Source organism: Balaenoptera borealis (genome assembly GCF_965194805.1).
Source record: "Balaenoptera borealis genome assembly, chromosome: 1".
NCBI lineage: Eukaryota > Metazoa > Chordata > Mammalia > Artiodactyla > Balaenopteridae > Balaenoptera > Balaenoptera borealis.
In genome coordinates, this window is record NC_138860.1 from 34,658,936 (window position 1) to 34,679,237 (window position 20,302).

Here is a 20,302-nt window from a genome sequence, read left to right on the forward strand (position 1 = left end):
CTTAGTTCCCCAACCAGGGATCGAACCCATGTCCCCTGCATTGGAAGACAGATTCTTAGCCCCTGGACCATCAGGGAAGTCCCTACCTTGCTTGGTTTAGAATGGAGATGTTCTTTCCTAGAAGGATTGTGTGGTCCACCACCACTCCATGGAACACCAGTGTTCCACCCATTACAGAAACCAGGACTCCATAGAATGGAGGCAGAATCTTGTTGCTATGGCAATGAGATAGGCTGCTATGGGAACACGACAACCTGCCCTACCCCCATCTCTACTCTGAAACCGTCCTCCAGGATCTCTCAAATTATTGGTACTGCTGTGAGCTCATGTCCTAGCATGCATGACAGGGTGATGCTGTTGATATTTCATCCCCCAAACGGCCTGGGGTGTGTCTCTGTACCTCTGGGAGAGGAATCATAAACTCAACAGCTATTCTGTTAAGTGAGTTATTCTCCTATTCCCTGGACCAAACCTTTCTCTGATGAAGTCTATGCGTAGGAAGAAGCTAATGGATCTCTAAAATCTGCTCTTAGCCAACCTAATTTTACAAAATTTCCTGTGATCCCCCCTAACTTCTCCTCGTGACCTCAAGTTTAGGCAGATAGAAGGCAGGGGTGTGTGTGTGTGTATGTTGCTTCAGGGGCAGGAGAGTGAAATGTGTTCTCTGGTATAAGAAGCAGGCCTGTGTGTGAGAAGGTATGTGTAAGAAGAGTAAATGTGAGAAACATACATGTGTCTGTGTGATGCTGTGTGTGGTGTGGCCCCTCTAACTACATTTCAGGCCTTACTAGCTCCCACTGCAACCCAAGTGCTCTCCAGGATCTGTGTTCAGCTGCTTCAGTGGGTAGCAGGAGAAGAGCTGGATCCACCTGTCCTGGTCTTCTTGCCCAGGACTGTGCCTGTGAGACTCCAGGCTTTGCAGTTCTTGGCCCCATATGCTGTGAAGGGATGGGGATCTCCATGGGATGAAGGGATTTTTTGGTTTCATGAGGCTCCCAGCCTGACTCTGAACTGATTGGAGGGAAGGTACAGGCTGTGAGGGGCCCCAGGGACTCCCATCTACCTCCCAAGACTTCTGGGTGGGCTTAGAGAGCTAGGGCACCAGAGCCCAAAGACTTGGAGGTAGGGCTGCCTAGGGGCTCTCAAACCCTCTCCTTCCTGGGAACTCTAGACAGTCCCCAAGGGGCAAGAAACCAGGAGGACCTGGGCATCCTTCCCTGGGGAATGGGAGGTAAGAGCATCTCTTTCCATATTCCTTTCCTTTTGGTAAGTCTGTTGCACTAGTAGGGAAGTGGTCTCATGCCCCTAAGCAAAGGAATATGGGGGGCGGGGGTGGGAGGGATGCAGGGGGATTTATGCCTCTAGTATCACTAGTAATATATTAACAAGCAATTTTTTAGTCCTGTAGTGTGCCAAGCACAGGGCTACTCCATTTCAACCTCACAACAACTGCAAGAGGTGGGCAGTATTCTTGGAGAAGTCAAGTAGTGTGCCCAAGGTTGGCTGGCAAGTTAGAGAGCCCAGAGTGAGACTCTCACATTCTAATTCCAAGTATCATAATCTTCCTATACACTACAGTCTTTCCTTTTTCTCTGGCCCTGCTGTGTGGCAGAGCCAACCCTCTTCCTGAATGATTTGTCTTGGGTAGCAGGTCTCTGGCAGCCAATGTAACTCTATCCCGATGCCTCTCCAACTTCTTTAATGACAACACAGGTGAGGTTACCAATCCCCAGAGCAGGTCTCCTCCCCTCAAACCTCCTGTTTGGGGTCAGGCATCTGACTTTTGCCCCTGTCTGTCTCCTTTCTCTGGAAGCAGCTTCCCCAGGTCCAGACTTGGTCATAGGGAGGCAAAAGATGTCAAGTCCCAGGGGAGTTAGTATGCCCTTCCTCGCCCTTCTTCCATTTTAAAACATCAGAGCCCAACAGGCTTCCATACACAGCTCAGAGCAGGGAGCCTGGAGGCCAGCAGGACTGGTTTTGGTTGTTGGGAAAGCCAGAGCAGAACAAAGAGCCCCCAGTTTCATCCTCTTCGCGGGTTTTGCTTACCTATATTTTCTCTATTATCTGTCCAATAGAGTCTTAACAGCAGTCTCATCTGCATGTTACCTTCACAAAATGTTTAAAGGTACCACTTTTGACACATTCATGTCTGCTCACACCCTAAGCCCCCTAAAAGATAGCAAAGGAACAAGAAAGGAATAAACTCCCAAGGACAAAGAGAAGGGAACAGAAACCACAGCAGATGAGAAATGACAACCAGATATTGAAGATGGAAATTAGATGGAGGGCTTGGCAGAATGAAGGAAGCTACAACCTCAAAGCCAGCAAAAAGGTCTACTGAAGGGCCATAACTGATTCACCCCGAGGACCAAGTCTCGGTACTTGGAGCTACCTGGGACAATTTCTAGACTGAAAACAGGGGACTGGCTGGAAATCTCTACATGGAGAAGTTAGACTTCCTGAGTCCCCTATCTCCAGCTAACACAGCAGGCTACCCTGCTCCCCCATGAGGAAGAAGCTAGAGGCTTTCTCTCTCGAGGATTCAGTAGAGACCTCTAGTCAGGGGGTCACAAGCACAATGAGGGTGGGGATAAAGAGAGTGTCTGAAAAGAGGGAAAAAAGAGAGTGGACTGTGTGAAAGTCTGCCTGGGTGAGCCCTTTCCCAGTTTCTTCCCAGAATGCAGGGCACAAGGACCACCTCCCCAAATGGGAGAGAGAAAGCCCCAAAGAAAAGACCGACAGATACTGACATTGAAGGGTACCTACCTTTGTCCGTTTGGGCTGCTTTAACTAAGTACCACATACTGGGTGGCTTATAAACAACAGAAATTTATTTCTCACAGTTCTGGAGGCTGGGAAGTCCAAAATCAAGGGACCCCGGATTCAGTGCCTGGTGAGGGCCCGCTTTCTGGTTCATAGATGGCTATGCTTTTGTTGTATCCTCACATGACAGAAAGGAGCAGGGAGCTCTCAGGGGTCTCTTTTATATGGGCTACTAATCCTATTCGTGAGGGCTCCACCCTCATGACCTAATCACCCATGAAGGCCCCCCACTTCCTAATATCACATGGAAGGTTAGAATTTCAGCATATGATTTTGGGGGGCACAAACATTCAGTCTATGGCAGTGCTCCAGGGAAAATCTGCTCAAAGCCCCCATCTAGAGTGGGGTACACCAGCTGTGAGCCTTGCCCCTGCACACCGAGTTTCTAGGCCCCTCCACCTGTCTGTCTTAACCCTGAATGGAGAGCCAAGTTGTCCCAGGAGCTTGAATAAAACCTCTAGTTTGGAAGAGAAGACCAAAGCAAACAACACAGAGAAACCAGAGACACCATGAAAAAAATTAGTCTGTAATTAATATCCTCAGAGGGCATAAGAGAAAATTTTGCACTCATAAAACAAGTAGTGGATGCAATAAACATAGGAATAATCAAAGAATAAGAAAGGGCCTTCAGAGGTTAAAATTACAGGAGGATATATTTTTTTTAAGAAATAAAAGAGTTGGAACGTCAAGTTAAAGAAATCTCATAGAAGGTAGAACAACAACAAAAAAAATCAGGAGATAAAATACAAGAAACTTAGAAAACAAACAGAAGTTGCAATATCCTACTAATATGAGTTCCAGAAGAGAGAAAAAGAGAAAATGGAAGGGAAGAAATGACCAAAGAATTAATGCAGGACGATTTCCCAGAACGGAAGGACACGAATTGCCAGGTTGAGGGCATCCATTGAGTGGATGAAGCACATGAATGGAAAAAGACCCATGCCAGGGGTAAGGAAAGGTGGTGAAACCCACTAGAGATCAAACCATAGAAGAGTCTGGAATCAGAGTTGCACCATACTTGTTAAAATCAGAAGATATTGGAAAAACAACTTCTAATTTCAGAGGGGAAATAAGTTTCAACCTAGCATTCTATTCACACTCAAACTCTAAAGAGTAAGGGTTGAATGGAAACATTTCTAGACCTGCCAGGACTCGAAGTGTTTACTTCTCCTGCACCCTTTCTCAGCAAGCTTTGGAACACATCTTCCACTTAAATACAAGTGTCACCTGAGAAAGAGGAAAACCCCAGAACCTGGACATAGGAAGCCACAGAGGAGAGCAGCAAAGAGATCCCCCAGGAGCACCGAGCACTGAGCTCCTGGTGTGCAGGAGACCCAGGAGCACCGAGCCCCCAGGAGAAAATCCCACTGGTGCATTACCTGGGCATCACACCAGGCGAAAGGGGTTGTGGAGCAGCTGGGCACAGAAAAACAAGGAGTGGGAAAGGGGCGGGAGCAATGATGAACTTAACGAAAAGCAAAAAATTACACAAGGAAATGTCATTGTAATACACCATGAATGTTAATTTAATTATAATAATCTAAGTACTGGCTTTTGATTTTGCCAAAGTTGGAGGGACGGAGCATAAGAGAGAGAAATCCTTAATTACCATAAAAGAAGAAGAAATAATGAATAAAATTGAAAAATTAAGAAATGGCAGTTTAAGCATAACCTTTAGGAATATGGACAACCATCAGTAGCAAAATTGCTGAGAGAGTTGAAAGGCGTTGCCTCTGTAGAGCAGGACTGGAGATGCTGGTTATCCTTAAAAGCCTCTGAGTTCTACTGGATTTTAAAACTAGAGTATTTATATATGTCAATCCCAATCTCCCAGTTCATCACACCACCACCACATATATACACGAATATGTATAAAATGGATAACTAATAAGAACCTGCTGTATAAAAAAATAAATAAAATAAAATTCAAAAAGAAAACCCCGAGAGTATTTATTTTTCTGATAAAAAAGGAAAGCGAGAAGAAAGGAAGAAAGGGGTCCATTTTCTAGGAAATGTTCTCGGGATACCACCACTTCCCTATACTTCTGTTGGTGACACTCTAGCGCACAAACCGCTAGCACCCTCGCATCAGAACCCCCGCCCCTGCATCACCACCCCTCGCACAGCACAGACACACACATGCTCCACTGAGCTGCTCCACCGTTACCCCTCCTCTGGAAAAGGGACCTTCCAGTTTAAGCTTTGTTTGATGATGAAACAGACCACCAGTGCCATTTGGGGAAAAGCAGTTTATTATGTTTCTAGCTTTCATGCCTCAGGATACGGTGTCTGGTCCCACTACATTGGGTGCATCTCATTTCAGGAGTACTCCTTCGACCAAGCTCTCCCACCAAGCCCCCCGCCCCCTTGCCAATCCTGTCCTCCTCCCAGGCGCTTGTAGTTCCCAAGACCTGGGTGACCTGCCTTCAATTTTCCTGGGCCACCACTTGAGCAGGCCTCAGGTTGGGATCACCCCAACCCTGTGGCTGAATTCCTGTTCCTCCAAGGCCCTCAGAACAAACAGCTAAGGACACTTGGTTCCCTGCAGCTCCAAGGTGCTCCCGGTCCCAGCCCCAATGCCTTCCAAGTAATTATTCCCTCTCGAGGGTCCACCCACACAAGGCTGCCCTGGCTGGTTATTAAACTCTGTTCCGGGTCTGTTTTTTCCTCTCAAGGCCCCAGCTGCTCATCTCTGCAAGCTCAGTGCTCCCATCTGATTGAAAAATTCCTCCCAGGAAGCAGCTGGGCCCTCCGGGGTTGGGGAGTTAAGTGTGACATGGGGAGGAATACAGGTGAAGAAAAGACGTGTCCATTTTTATCTTTTCTCCTGCTTTCTCGTTTGCTTTTTATGAACAGAAGCAGTACCGGCCCAGAGATATTTAGCTCCCCAATTCCAAGCCTCAGTGAGTCTGGCCTCTTTGCCACCTTCCCAGGGCAGTGGCCATGGCAAGAGCTTTCCACTAAACTAATGCTGGTGGAAATAAATCCATGCTCCTTTCAAAGTAGCAGAAATCAGGCTCTTGGTACCACACAGCCTTCTCTCCCTCCACACTTCAGCTCCGTTGGTCCCTCCCAGTCTTGATCACAATCCCAAATCTCCTTGGGATGATTATCCTGGAGCAAAGTGGGATTTGGGGGCATTTTTAGAGAAACCCTGAGCACCACTTGCCTCCTGAGAGATTCCCAGAGCCCCATCACCCCTCTGAATGCCCCTGCCCCCCACTCTGCACACCCAGCGTGGGATCTGAAGAGAGAGGAGAGGACAGGACCCAGGCGGGATTTATGCTTCTCCGGACTGGTTCTCACGTCATGGGTCTGCCCCAGGGGAAAGGGCAGGTGCGGCCCAGCCCTTCCCTCTGCCTCCAGCTCCGCTTCCCCCGACCTCAGGTGACGCAGCCTGGGGCCTCGACGTGGGATCCTGGGGGGCTTCTGTGAGAAACACTGGACCCCTGGGCTGATGGGGCCTGCGAGATAACCTGGGAAGGGTCCCTACCCATGCGCCGTCCCTCCCACAGCGCAGGGCACTGGCAGGCCCAAGTTCAGAGGGAGATTCTCATGGAGTTCCACCCGCCTTCCAATCATCCTCACCCGACAGGGAAAACGGGGAGTAACAGGCTGGGCCACCTGGCAGGGAGTCAGGACACATAGAATCCTAAAAAATACTGGAGCTGACTGTCCCAGGGTCGGAGGTGACCCCACGCAGGGCATTCGCTCTCACTGGGCAGTGCTGACTGCTCGACAGTTCTTCCTTAGAACGGAACTAAAACCGGATTCTTTCTCCCTGCCACCCATTAAGGGCCTCAGCTCTGTACGATGAGGCTGTACAAACGGGTCTGACTCCAATTTCTGTGGAAGAAACTTCAAGGGCTTTAAGATCCCTGGGGCTTCTCTCTCCCAGCTAAGCTTCTGCAGAGCTGCCCTCCACGAAGCTTCACGGCTTGATTTCAGGATCCCTGCTCATTCTGACTCCAGGCCACAGTCTTGCTGGGATGTGGTACCCACTGTCCTGTCTCAGGATCTGAGCCCCACAGGAGTTGAGGGGGTGGGCTGAGAGCAGCGTGTGAGAAGAGCAAGGAGCGGCTGCCCCTCCCAGCCTCTGAGCTGGAGTCATCAGGAGAGACAAGATACCATCGTTTCTGGGCCCTGCTACCCTCCCAGGGGCTGATTTCCTCTCCTCTGGTCCCTGCAACTCTGGTCTATAGTTTGACAGTTGTGTCTTTCCTGGGGAAGTTATTCACTCTTCTTATTCACACTTGTACCCACTGCTGGTCCCAGGGTCAGTACTCACATGTGCTGCACCCACTGGCAGGAGACAGGGATGTGGGCAGGAAGGGCATTTTTGGTTGGAGAGTGCCTGGGGCCCCAGAGGGCTTGGCCGGCTGTTGGGACCCCCAGCCCTGCCTTTGCCATAGAAGAGTCCTGAGTACTGACCTGAAATACAGGTGAGGGTCCTGCTGCACTGTGCCCGGCATCTAAACTGCAGTGAGGCCGGGGCTTTACAGAGCTCCCTCTCCCCCACAGAAAGCTCTGTGGGCTTGGCAGACTCAGCCACAGCCCAGCACCCCTCTCCTTCGCATCCCATTGGCTCTGCCGGTCATCTGTGACACACACAGCCCCAGAGAGGGGCCCGGAGTCACAAGGCAAAGCGCTCAGCTTGTCCTTCCCTAAGTTCTCTGAAGCCTCAGCTTCCTGTCTGAGCAGTGGGGACGAGGGTCCCCACTTCACAGAGCTGTGCAGAAGGAATGGTGTTCGTTTCCGTCACCTTTGTAACTCCAGCATCTAGAAAAGTGTCTAATATATAAGAAATGCTCAGTGGATACGTGCTAATAAATGAAAGAGCACCGAGACGTACAGGGATGCTTAATAAATATTTATTCAATCTGACAAGACAGATGTTCCCACTTTGAGGGGTTCTTAAAAGTTCTCCCCTGCCCTCAAATGCTTCCCCCAATGCCAACCACAGGGCCTGAAAATTCTCCAGTGAGAGTTTATACCAAGAAACACCAAATTCTCCCATCACTTGGTAAGGGTGTTATAATTTCAGAGATCCAAATGCATTAATTAGACCGCACGTTGGTAACAGAGATTAGCTCCTCTGGTTAAGTTCTTACTGCCCACAGTCGGTGCAGAGAGCAGTGCCCTGAATACACAGGACTTGGATACCAGACTGTCTACCCAGGAGGGTGCCCTGGGGCCACCCAGCATCTACTTCATCTTCCAGATTGGAGAACTGAAGCCCAGAGAGGGGCGGGGGTTCCCACGCCACACAGCAAGTTGGTGATAGAGTCAGAACTAGAAGCCAGGTCCCTGACAGCGATGCCAGGGCTCCTTGCACTGCTTATCACGGCTCACTGGGCACTCATCTGATGAGTACTAAGCACCACTCTGGGCGAGAGGCAGATATACACACACAGAAATAATTCCGAGACAGGACAGTTGAGGTCTGTGCTCTCACAGAAGGCTCGTGTCCGCACTGTGGGAGACCCCAGCAGAGACAGTCAATTCCAGGCTGAATCCGCGCCTGCTTCACGGAGGAGATAGTGATATTTGAAGTGGGCCCTAAGAGCGAGCAGGGAGAAGCCAGGAGAGGACATCCTAGGCTGAATAAATAGTACCCATCCTGGGATTTAGGGGCCAGGTGAGTGTGTGGTGAGCTGCCCCTGACTGCTTGTAAACTACAAGAAAAAGGGAAGGGGGCAGAGACAGAGCCCAGAAAGGAGTTAAGGCCAAGCAGAAGGAGGAGGAGGGGCTGGAAGACCAGCTGCCCCACCTCGCTCTTTGGCAGCAGCCTCCCCACACCCCCAGGGCTGCCCTTCCCTTCCACCAATACTAGGTCAACTGAGGAAGGACACACGCCCCCTGCCCCCAGGTCCCCACTTCCAGAGGAAGGGCTGTGCTGCACTTTCCCATAAACAGCCACTGCCGACCGAGGCTTGGAGGGAGGCAGCATCGAGGCCCCTGGGTCTGGCTCTGTCAGGGAACGAGCCAGGAGGGGTCACCCATGTTCCGGATGGGAACATTGAGATGCAGCCTAGGAGAAGCTAGTCAGGGGCACAGCCAAGGTTAACCCAGAAGACAGAGCTACAAAGGCAAGGGGTGACGGAGACTGGCTGAGGGACTGGAAACCTGGGTTCCATGCTTGTCCCAGCCCTGACCTTGTCCCCTAGCAGTGCTGTTTCTCATCAGCCTCTGTCTTCCCTGAGGGGTCACAGGGCCAGGCCGAGACAGGGCTACTGGCGTCACTGGGCACAGCCTTGCTTTCCCACAACCTTCCTTCCTCTGGCTCCCCTGCTCCGCGTCAGAAGCCTGATCACCCTTCACCCACTTAGCTCAGTCCCACGGAGGGATTTATTACTGGCTGCCCTGCCATCTGCCCCACGGTAATAAATTAGGGCAGAGCAGAATCGCAGCCATCCCAAGTGTGGAGCATACAAAAGGAGAAGGGTTCTTCAGTGGATCCCAGAGAGAGCTGGGACACAGGCAAAGCGTGGACCCAGGGGAAGCGTGGACCAGTGGAGCAGAATGCCTCGCTGGGGACTCCTGCTGGTGCTCTGGGGCTCCTGCACCTTCGGTCTCCCCGCAGACACTGGCGCCTTCAGACGGTAACTGGGAGAGAGGGTGGCAGGGGAGAAGGGATCCTCATTTTCCTAACACCTAGGCTTTCAGATATGTGCTGTCACCCAGTCCTCACGACCAGCAGGGCAGCAAAGTTTATGGTTCCATTCAGAGAGGTCAGGTGACTCGCCCAATATCACACAGCCAGCAGTGGCACTAGTCAAGCCTGGAAGCAGTGTCTTTTGATCCCTGACCAGAGCTTTCACTTCCTGCATAGATCACCGTGCTAGGCAGTGGGGGCACCCAGAGAGGATTGAGACATACTCCCTGCCCCTCAGGAGCTCACAGCCTAATTACTAAGAAGGGCACAGTACGGTTAAGTCTACCAGGGAAGCAGCACAACATAGTGGTTAAATGCAAGGCTTCCAGGATTGGGTAGTCTTGGTTTAAATTCTGCTCCACTAGCAGAGCCAACTAGCTCTGGAACCACGAGCAAGACGCTGAACCTTTCCAGGTCTCAGTTTACCATTTTTAAAACACCTATTTTACAGAGCTGCTTTGAAGACTGAATGAGATACTGCATGTAAATCCCTCAGCCTGTTGCAGGAACGCTGTAAAAACCCAGCTGTTATCATACTCCAGGGTGGATTACCACAAATGTTAAAAGAAAGGCTTAAGGCAGCCCGAAGGTGGGAGGAGAGAGACCTAACATCCATGTTTGGTTCCAGGCCCTGTGGGAACAAGCAATTCTTGAAGCCTGCAGAAGGGGAGAGGCAGGGGGGTGGGGGGCCTGTGGAGAAAGGGTTTCAGGTTGGGGAGTGCAGATGGGACCAGAAGACCTGAAGGTAAGAGGGCAGGTTTTAATAACAGTAATAGTTGCTAAGTCTGTAAAATGCTGAGGAATTCACAGGATCGTGTCCCATATCTCATCTCAAATCATCCTCCAAACAACTCAGCAGTCCCATTTTGCAGCTGGGGACACTGAGGCTCCCGGAGGTCACAAGTAAGAGGCTGAGCCTGGGCACACACTGGGCCTTTTGTTTCCAAAGCTGGTTTCCCCTGCTCCAAGGCTCATGGAGAGTAGCTGCTGGGGTGGGGGCATGGTGTGAGAGAGCGGGGGGCTTCCCAGCAGCAGCGTGTGCCTGAGCGCGGCCCCACCCCCAGGATAAAGGCAGGGAAAGGTAGAAACATTCTCCCTTGTTCTCTTCAGAAAGAGAAGAAGAATGGAATTGGGCCAAGGTGAAGAGGGAGTCAGGCTTTCAAAACATACTTACAGGAATTTTGCTCCCTGCCATGTGCAGGGCATGATGCAAGGCTCTTTGGGAGATCCAAACAGCAGACCCCATTCTCAAGGTGTGTCATTGCCTTTACATACACAAGTGCCTTTTACTTACCGAGCAGTGGGCAGCTTGCTTAATCTGCAAAGTGCTTCTCCGTGGTAGGTACTACCATTCAGTCCATTGTTATAGAGGAGTTAATGGGGGCTCAGAAAAGGCCCAGAGAGGTTAGGTAAATTGCTCAGAATCACGCTGGTAGGAAGGGATTCAAGCATGTCCCCACAACCACTATGCCCTCAGCACCAGGCAGCATGAGGCTGTGCAGTGCTGGCTGTGAGCATCCGGCGAAAACGGAGCAGGAGCCCGAGCAAAGGTGAGGCCACTGTGGAGGGAGTTCATGGGGCGAGCTTCCTGGGGACGGGGGTGCATGCTAGGCTTCGAAGGATGAACGTGCTGGGGTGTGGGGAGGGAAGGGGAAGGGGAGAAGGAAGGGACTTTCTAAAAGGAGAAAGGTAAAAGTAAAGGTCCAGAGAGGAGGTTGTTCATAGTAAATAGTGGAAAATGAGCCCTCCTTGGGGTCAAGCCTTCTCTGCCCCTCCATTTTCCCATCTGTAAAATTACCCAGCTCATGAGATGGCTGAGAATCAAAGAAGATCATAATTGTGAAAATACTTTGTTGAAGAGCAGACTATGTTATGAATTTGACAAGTCATTTCCGTTAAAATATTATACCGACAGGCATGAAAGTTGCCTTCATGTTTGTGGGCATAACGGGGTACACAGAATACACGGGGTGTGAGAAGGAAAGGATAGTGCAAGTACAGAAAAAGAAAGAGGGCTGCAACCCTGGGACCCCCCACCAACAGCTCAGGACATCCTCCAGCCTCTGGCACACAGCCTTCATGTCAGAGCCCAGGGGACCCTATATGGGAAACGGGGCCGATCACACCGCTTTGAATGTCTGCTCCATCGCTTCTGAGGCACCTCACTCCTTATCATAAAGTGAGGATAACGACAGCCAGCTTGCAGAGTTGTCATGAGGGTTACGTGGGTGGGGTGGCGTGCACAGTGTTTGGCACTCATGTGGTGGCAGCTCAGTATGCTGTGAGTTTCCCAGGTCTAATTCTGCCTCCCAAAGGTGATAGGAAAGTGTCAGGACAAGAAGCCGAGGGACTGGCACTGAGGCTCCAGAAGGCACATCTTTCCAAGGACAGGCTGCACAGGCACTCTGGAGAAGCCCACCTCTCCCCCACCGCACCCAGTTCATTCCGTCCACTGCACCCCACAGTCCCGGCTGGGCGCCTGCCCGCAGCATCCCACAGCCCCCACAGGCCACTGAGGGTGTCTGCTGCCACCTGCAGGCCCCATGTGGCACTGCCCCCTCCTGCCCAGCCTTGAGAGGGGCACTCCCAGCCTTCACCTCCTTAGAGGGGAAGTCAGTGCTGTTTCCTCCTCTGTCTCCTGGCCTGCTGGAGCTCCTTGAAGGCAGTGATGATCTTTATATCTCTAGTATCCAGCACGGTGCAGGCACAGAGTAGGTGTTCAACCTGTGATTATGGAATGAATGAATGAACAAATGGCCTTGCAGTGATAAGGATCAAAATTAGACAACAGGAGGAGTTAGTTGAGGGTTATTTAATACCAGCGTAGGTGACCATGGAGGCTTGTCAATTCTCCTTTAGAGGCCTAAGGGCTCAAGAGTGATTCTTAGGTGCCTGGGCTAAGGTTAGGGGTAGTTGTATCAGAAGCTTCCGGAACTCTACCATTATTATGGGGCAGGACAGAGCCCTTCTACTTTTTCTTACTCCGTCATGGGCCAGGATCTTCCTCAAGAAAATGCCCTCCGTCTGGGAAAGCCTGAAGGAGCGAGGCGTGGACGTGGCCAGGCTGGGTGCTGAGTGGAGCCAGCTCACCAAGACACTCTCCTTTGGCAACCGCACCTCCCCCGTGGTGCTCACCAACTACCTGGATGTGAGTGCCCAGCTCGGTACCTTGGCCCCCACCACCTGCCCTCTCCTTTTTCTCTTGGGCCTAAGACTTTCTTTGCCCTTTTTGAGCACCTCACAAAATTCCCATTTCACAGCTGGAAAGCCTGAGGCACAGAGGGCAGGAAGGAGCCCAGAGGCAGGGTCAGGTTTGGCACTCAGGAATCCAGGCTCTGGGCCCCAAGCCCAGGTGTCAGGGGTGGGCAGGAGGGGTGTATGACCTCAGATGCAGGTTTCTGTGACCAGGCTCAGTGCAGCTTGACTACTTACTGCATCAGTGGTTCCTTAAGGCTTGGGGCACCTTCCTGCTTCATTTGCAGTACTTTTATTTTGCCCTCTTGTCTCACCGAGACTCCCACTTCCTGGGAAGTCATAAGACAGTGCTAAGCCTCCCACCCCATCCTTGCTGGAAAATGGAAGCCCAGAGAGGCTGCATGATCTGCCTCATCTGGCCCCAAGTGCCAAAGGGGGTATCAGGCAAGACCCCAAGGCCCAAGGCTCCCCGAGCCCCTCAAGCCACCTCTTTCGTTTCATCCCTGCAGACCCAGTACTATGGCGAGATCGGCATTGGCACCCCACCACAGACCTTCAAAGTCATCTTTGACACGGGCTCAGCCAACCTCTGGGTGCCCTCCACCAAGTGCAGCCCTCTCTACACGGCCTGTGGTGAGACCCGGGACCTGGGGTGCCTCCTCAAAGCCCCTGCCCTGTCATGCTTGGGCAGTCCCACCTCACACCCAGTTAAATCCCTCCTGCTACCACTTGAGCTGCTTCCTCCCCGCCTCTGCTCCCACTGCCCCTGAGAAGAGAGAAGAAGAAAATGTCCCCCATTTTTCTTATATGGCCACCAAGGTAAAAAAAGCAGGCTCCAGGAGCCCCCAGCCCACCCAGAAAGCCATTTCTCACTCCTCCTGAGATTGGGAGAGGACTGAATTCTCAGACCCATTCCAGGCTCCTGGGCTTTGCCGTCCTTACCCTCAGTGAACTTACTGAATGCTTACCGTGACCAGAATCTTCTTCCCACCCTAGTGTTAGCAATTACTTTAAAATACTTCATTTGAGACAAAATTCTCAGAGATATGAGCACATTACAGGGGCCCAAGGTACACAGTCCTTGATTGATGAAACACATTTTCCAAGCCTCCAAGCTCAGGGCCACCCTGTCTCTGCACTCAGGCCTCAATACATGGGCCATACCCAGCGCCTGCCCCTGAGCCCCCTGCCTGGGCCTCCCTTGGCCCTGAGCCTATGTCTCCCTGCCAGAGATTCACAGCCTCTACGACTCCTCGGAATCCTCCAGCTATGTGGAGAATGGGACGGAATTCACCATCCACTATGGATCTGGGAAGGTCAAAGGCTTCCTGAGCCAGGACCTGGTGACTGTAAGTGAGGCTGTCCCAGGTCATCTGACCTCCTGCCCTTTGTGTCCCTAGACGTCTCCTGCCACCCTAGGGCCTGTGGTTGGGGAAGGTGCAGGCCAGTCCACCGTGGAGCCCGGAGAGCTGAAGAGCACTCTCCCCTGCTACTTCTCTCCAGAGCTGCAAAGCACTGGGGCAGAGCAGACCTGAGCTCCTGGCTCAACCTGGGTGATTTGTGGAGGCCTTTACATCTAATGCACTCATAGGGTTTGTCCTGAGCCCCACAGCCTGCAGTCAAGTAACCTGCCTGAGGTCACCCAGCTCTGACTGGGCTCTTAACTAGACCCTAGACTGAAATCCAGAGTCAGAGTCAGGGTCAGGGGTATTGTCATCCTTATGGTCAGCGTCACTTTTGGAGTCAGGCTTAGGTTTTAAGGTCATAGTTGAGTTTAGAGTTTGGGATTAAGGTCAGTCCTGGTTTTCATTGTCACTTGGCCTGTGTCTGATCCTCCTCCATTTCTGGGTTTCTCCAGCTACTGCTCTGACAGAGTTAGGGGAAGGATACTAATGGAACTGAGAGGAAATCAGTGTGAGCCCTTACTCCCCCTTGTCCGTGAAATTAGGGAAAAAGGAGCATGAAGGGCAGGCCTGGCTGTGCTGGAGAAATCCTCGGCCCATCATGGGGGTAGGGGACCAAAACCCAGCCCTACCGATGTGAAAGCTGGGCCACTGGGGAGCTCCTGGCATCTCTTTTACGACTGCTTGGCAGTACCACCTTCTCAGCCTCTGCCCCTTCCAGTCCCTCTGGACTCTACCGCCTACATGTGTATTAGGAGAGGTGATATGCATGCAGTGCTGATGAAATGGTCTTACCCCAGATCGTCACACCCTGGGGCCTGTGTGTGCCCGGGGGCCCCAATGTGGAAGCCTAGACCAGACCCTGGCCAGGATACAGGCCGTGGGCTTGGTCTCCTCTGGTCCTTCCTCCAACAGGTGGGTGGAATCACAGTCACACAGACGTTTGGAGAGGTCACGGAGCTGCCCCTGATACCTTTCATGCTGGCCAAGTTTGATGGTGTTCTGGGCATGGGCTTCCCTGCACAGGCCATTGAGGGGGTCACCCCTGTCTTTGACCACATCCTCTCCCAAAGGGTGCTGAAGGAGGACGTCTTCTCTGTCTACTACAGCAGGTAGGCCTGGACTCCAGGGGCAGAGGCGGGGAGAGGGAAGGAGGCAGGAGAGTAGGAAGAGAGTTCTGGGCCAGGATTTTGATGTATTCAGGATCAGGTGGTATTCAATCCATATCTAGAGCTACACTATCCAATATGGAAGCCAATGCTTAAATTAAAATTAATTAAAATTAGGCATTCAAATCCTTAGTCACACTACATATTTCAAGTACTCAGCAGCCACAGTGACTAGTGGCTACCACTTTGGATAGTACAGGTGCAGCACATTTCCATCTTTGTGGAAAGTTCTTTTACTTTCTGTTCAGTTCAGCACTGCTCTAGAACAAGAGGAGAATGCAGGGTGGGGATGATGGGAAGTAAGGCATTGTCGTGACTGGCGGACCTCCCTGTAAGGGCCCTGGCTCCTCTCACATAGACAGCTGACTTCATTCATTCATTAATCCCTTCATTTATCTGCTCATTCACTGATTCAACAAATATTGGGCACTGATATGACAAGCATTGTGCGAGGCTCTGGGGGTACAGCCATGAACACGGTGTACAAGACAGAGTCCCTGCCCTCACAGAGCTTACAGTCCGGCAGGGAAGACAAGAAACATTACAACGTGATGGGCAACAACAGGGGCCATGAGGCTGAAACCCCGTGCTTTCAACTCTAGGCTGAGCTTATGTACAGTTCAGCCAATCTTGGAGAAGCTGCTATCAGCTGTTGAGCAGAAATGTGATCTGCTCTCAGCTGCTGGGTATGAGCTGGAGACAAGAGATCAGAAGGGTGAGAACAGGAGGCCAGTAGCAGTGAGGACAGAGGGGAGGGTCAGTGTCCAGAGAAATCACAGAGATGAAATGAAAAGGAGTGTCTGGTTTGGTGAGAGAAAGGGAGGGATTGAGAAAAGGCCACCAATTGGCTGTCAGGGGCAGTCTTGGGAAGAGGTGTTTTAGAGGCCAGGCAAGGGCAGATGGCAAGCAGTGAAGAGGTGGATGTGTGTCAGGAAGGCAAAGGCAGGTGTAGGCTGCCCTGAGAAATTCGTCAGGGGAGGGAATGCCAGGTGGGGTGCAGACAGAGCTGCACAGAGAAGCAGGGAAAAGAAGGGTGGGTGTTTTTAAATGCTGGAGGATGCCTGAGTATGCTTGCAGGTGGAGGAAGAAGCCAGTGGAAAGTGAGAGGTTGAAAATGTGTAAAAAAAGAGGAGATAACTGAGGGTATAGGAGCCTGGAGGCCATGGAAGGGAGTAGGATCCCAGCAAACAGGAGGAAGGCGGGCCTTGTTGAGGAGAGGGCCTGCCTCTTCCTTTACACTGGGATGAGAAGGAGGGAACATCCAGAGAGATCTTGAAGTGTTGGGAGAGAGGCAGAGGGAAATTGTGCTAGCACATATGCATATGTACTGGATTTATAAAAATGCAATTAATTGCACTTGCACCAATAACGTGCAACCTACACGCTATGCACCCATGTGCATGCACACTTGCCTTCTACTATGAATGCTGGAAAATCCCATCTCTCTCTCTCTCTTTGTCTCTCTGTCTCTGTCTCTGTCTCTGTCTCTCTCTCTCACACACACACACATAGAGGAAACCAGCCCTAAGGTAGGCCCTGAGCTTTGGGAGGCATCATGCCACCTGGAGGAGAGGAAAGCAAGGGGCATCAGCTTCGGATTGGGCACCAGGAGCCCTGGTTCCAGTCCCCCACTCAGGCAAGTGACTTCAGGCAAGTGACTTCACCTCCTGGTGACTCCATTGTCTGTAGGGTAAAAAGAGTGCGTAATACCCACCCTGCCAAACAACAGGCTGGTGGGGCTCACCTGAAACAAAGTCTTCCTTTCTGCTGTGTCTCTTTCTCTGCAGAAATTCCAAGTAAGGAGATGGAAACCCCCCCACTTGGCCCTGACCCTCCAGAGCACCTGGCCCAGAATCACACATGCCACCTGCCCAAAACTCACCTCAGCAGGCCCAGGCTCCGCTGGATGCCCAAGTTCTCTGCTCCTCCTTCCTGCTCTCCTCATGTCCCTGCCCACCCCCACCCGACAGCTCCCAGAGGCCCATCACGTGCCCCGTGCCCCTGCGCAGCACACAGCTACCCGAACCCAAGTGAGGGTGGGGCTGATTTGTGTCTTGTTTGCACTCTACTCACTGTCCTTGTGCCTGTTCCTTCTCTGTGACCTCTCTGGGGGTGCTTTATTGGGCGCAGCCAGACTATCCTGGAACCACCTCTGACTGGGCTTGGGAAGGGGCAAGAAAGGTGGAGAAGCGGCATGTTCTGCAGCTCCCTAGCCTTGCCGTCCGCCCCGCCTTCCTCTGCCCCACCCTGCACCTGTGCCCAACTTCCCTTGTTCCTGTGGTTACTGAGTCTCGAGGTTGTGGGTCTCCAAGAGCCTCTGATCTTCCCTTTAGGAATTCCCACTTGCTGGGGGGAGAGATCGTGCTGGGAGGCAGCGATCCCCAGTATTACCAAGAGAATTTCCACTACGTGAGCGTCAGCAAGACTGGCTCCTGGCAGATCAGAATGAAAGGGTCAGGAATCCTCAGCCCTCCTCACTCTCTAAAAATGCTGCTGCTGCTGCTCTGGGTGGGGTCTGGAAGGGGCAGGGTTACCATCCTGCCCTCTCTCCTAATGCAGCCGCTTCTTAAGGTCCAGCCAACATTTGCTCTCTGCCTGCTTCGTCCAGGGATGGGGAACACTGAGATATATGGTTCAGAGGGGAGGGGTCCTACTGAGAGGAAGCGGAGGGTCACTAAGCCACATGCTGAGGGATAGGCAGCACCTTTCTTCTTCCAGCTCACGCATTACCCCTCCTTCACTGCATCACAGGACCGCCAGCACTCCCTCCCATCATCTGCCCTCACTCAGGAAAGCCATGCAGCCTGGTGGTGCCCCATCAGCCTGCTGTCCATCTGTCTGTCTGACTGTGTGGCCTCCCCCAGGGTGTCTGTGAGGTCGACCACTTTGCTCTGTGAGGAGGGCTGCATGGTAGTGGTGGATACCGGCGCATCTTACATTTCGGGTCCCACCAGCTCCTTAAGGCTGCTCATGGAGACCCTGGGGGCCAAGGAGCTGAGCACAGATGAAGTAAGGAGCTGGGAGGGAGGGCGCTAGGGGTGGGGGGAGCATCACCTGGTCCAGGCCCCCAAATGACCCTAGGAAACATTCGGTCCCAAATGAGACCATTTCAGGCCTTCCTCTCCTGCCTCTCACACTCTTCCCATATGTGGCTTGGTCCCTGGGAGAGGGGACTGGGGACTTGGGGACTGTGCCCAGCCCTCTCCAGGAGAAGGGCCAGGCCACAAGCACAGGGCTGTGTCTGCTGGGGGACCTCCCACGCTCAAAGGGGCTCCCTTGACCCTCCCCGCCGCCAGTACGTCGTGAACTGTAACCAAGTGCCCACACTCCCTGACATCTCCTTCCACCTCGGAGGCAGAGCCTACACGCTCACCAGTGCGGACTATGTATTACAGGTGAGGCTCTAGTCTGCCCCTCGGCAACAGGGAGGAAAGGTGGGCAGGGGCCCTCAAAAAGAGACAAGTCGTTATGCACAGATTACCTGCTAGACCAGTTGTTCTCAAACTTGGCTGCACATTAGGGTCACCTGGGAGCTTTTAAAAATCCCCATAATAAGCCACATCCCATACCTATTGATACCTCTGGGGGTGGTACCTGGGCATCAATGTTTTCAAAACTCCCCAGGGGATTCCAACTTGCAGCCAAATTTGGGGATCACTGTGCTCATCTCCTGATCTCCATTCTCATCAAATGCCCCCGGTAATGTTATGCTCCTATACTCTTACCTGCTTTTTATATTCAGTGGGTTTAGAGGTGTTAAATGCCTCGTCTAGGACCAGAAGCTCTGCCAGACTGTAAGCTCCTGAAGGCAGCACTGTGCCTGATGCATTGTTAGCAGCATCCAGCTTAGTGCCTGCATCTCGGAGGGGTGCGATCCATGATGGTTCAAAGGGCCAGGATGTGATGGAGGCCCGGTGTGGATGGGGGACTGGTGGGGGCACGTTGCTGAGGATGGCTGCTGGAGTCAGGCAACGTGGTTATCAGCTGGGCAGTGGGGAAACCCTCTTGTTTCCTGCCAGGACCCCTACAATAGTGATGATCTGTGTACACTGGCCCTCCATGGTCTGGATGTCCCACCGCCCACGGGGCCAGTCTGGGTCCTGGGTGCCAGCTTCATCCGCAAGTTCTACACGGAGTTTGATCGGCGTAACAATCGCATTGGCTTTGCCCTGGCCCGCTGAGGCCCTCTGCTGCCCTGCCGGTCCTGCCCTCAGCTCTAGCCCAGAGCTAGAGCACTCTCTGGGACTCTCCAACCGCTGCCTGTGCTTGTGCCCTCACTCAGGGGCATGGAGCACCTCCTGGATGTGCGCCCTGCCCCCAGCACCAGCTCTTCCCTACTTTGAGGACAAACAGAATAAAGACTTCATGTTCACAACCCCACTGTACCTGGGTTCACTAGGGTTTGAAACAGAGGGAAGCACAACCAAGAGATCATGTGCAGACAGGAACGTGACAGAATGACAAACTATATGTTCACTCACAAGCACAGGTTCCTGCGTGCAGGGAGGATGCCATCCATCTGACATCAGCGGGGTTCGAGTGGAGTTGAAGGTTTACACAACCTTGGGTGGGAAGTTTGCAGAGAGCCAGCCCCTTGAGGACCAGGGCTAGCACTGTGGCAGCGGACTGTGGGCCAGAAAGATGGTCCCAACTCATGGAAGCCAGCCTCAAGCTCAGGCTCTGCGCTCAGGCACTGCAACCCCCCACCCCACATAGCCATTTACCCATGCAGTCTAAAGCACCAACACCTAAAAACGTAGAACACCAGAGATCCGACCGATGCTCCCTTTTTACATGTGGAGAAACTGAGGCTCAGAGAATGAAAGCATTTGGCCAAGAGTGCTCAGTGAAGTGTGAAAAATCCAGACTAGCCTTCTAGCTGCCCGTCTGACTCAGGTCTGGGGGTTCCCACCTTACCACATACAGTTGTACCTTCACAGGTTCAGAGCTTCACCCACCCTGGTATGGGGCCAGGTGCACAAGCACACAGATGTATGCACTGCTGTCCTCCGTCTCACAAGACTTGGGACTCAGGCTGATGTCTTCTCCAACTCTGA

At 52.3% G+C, this 20,302-nt stretch overlaps 1 protein-coding gene across 1 annotated transcript; it reads left to right on the plus strand.

The window, feature by feature from the left end:
- Positions 1 to 9,181: 9,181 nt before the first annotated feature.
- Positions 9,182 to 19,620, plus strand: REN (renin). The gene is made up of 9 exons (XM_082396855.1): positions 9,182 to 9,425; positions 12,476 to 12,626; positions 13,183 to 13,306; positions 13,904 to 14,022; positions 14,992 to 15,188; positions 17,579 to 17,698; positions 18,110 to 18,254; positions 18,542 to 18,640; positions 19,265 to 19,620. The coding sequence occupies exons 1-9, from the start codon at positions 9,346 to 9,348 to the stop codon at positions 19,424 to 19,426; spliced, it is 1,197 nt and encodes a 398-aa protein (XP_082252981.1). The 5' UTR covers positions 9,182 to 9,345; the 3' UTR covers positions 19,427 to 19,620.
- The last annotated feature ends 682 nt before the right edge of the window (positions 19,621 to 20,302 follow it).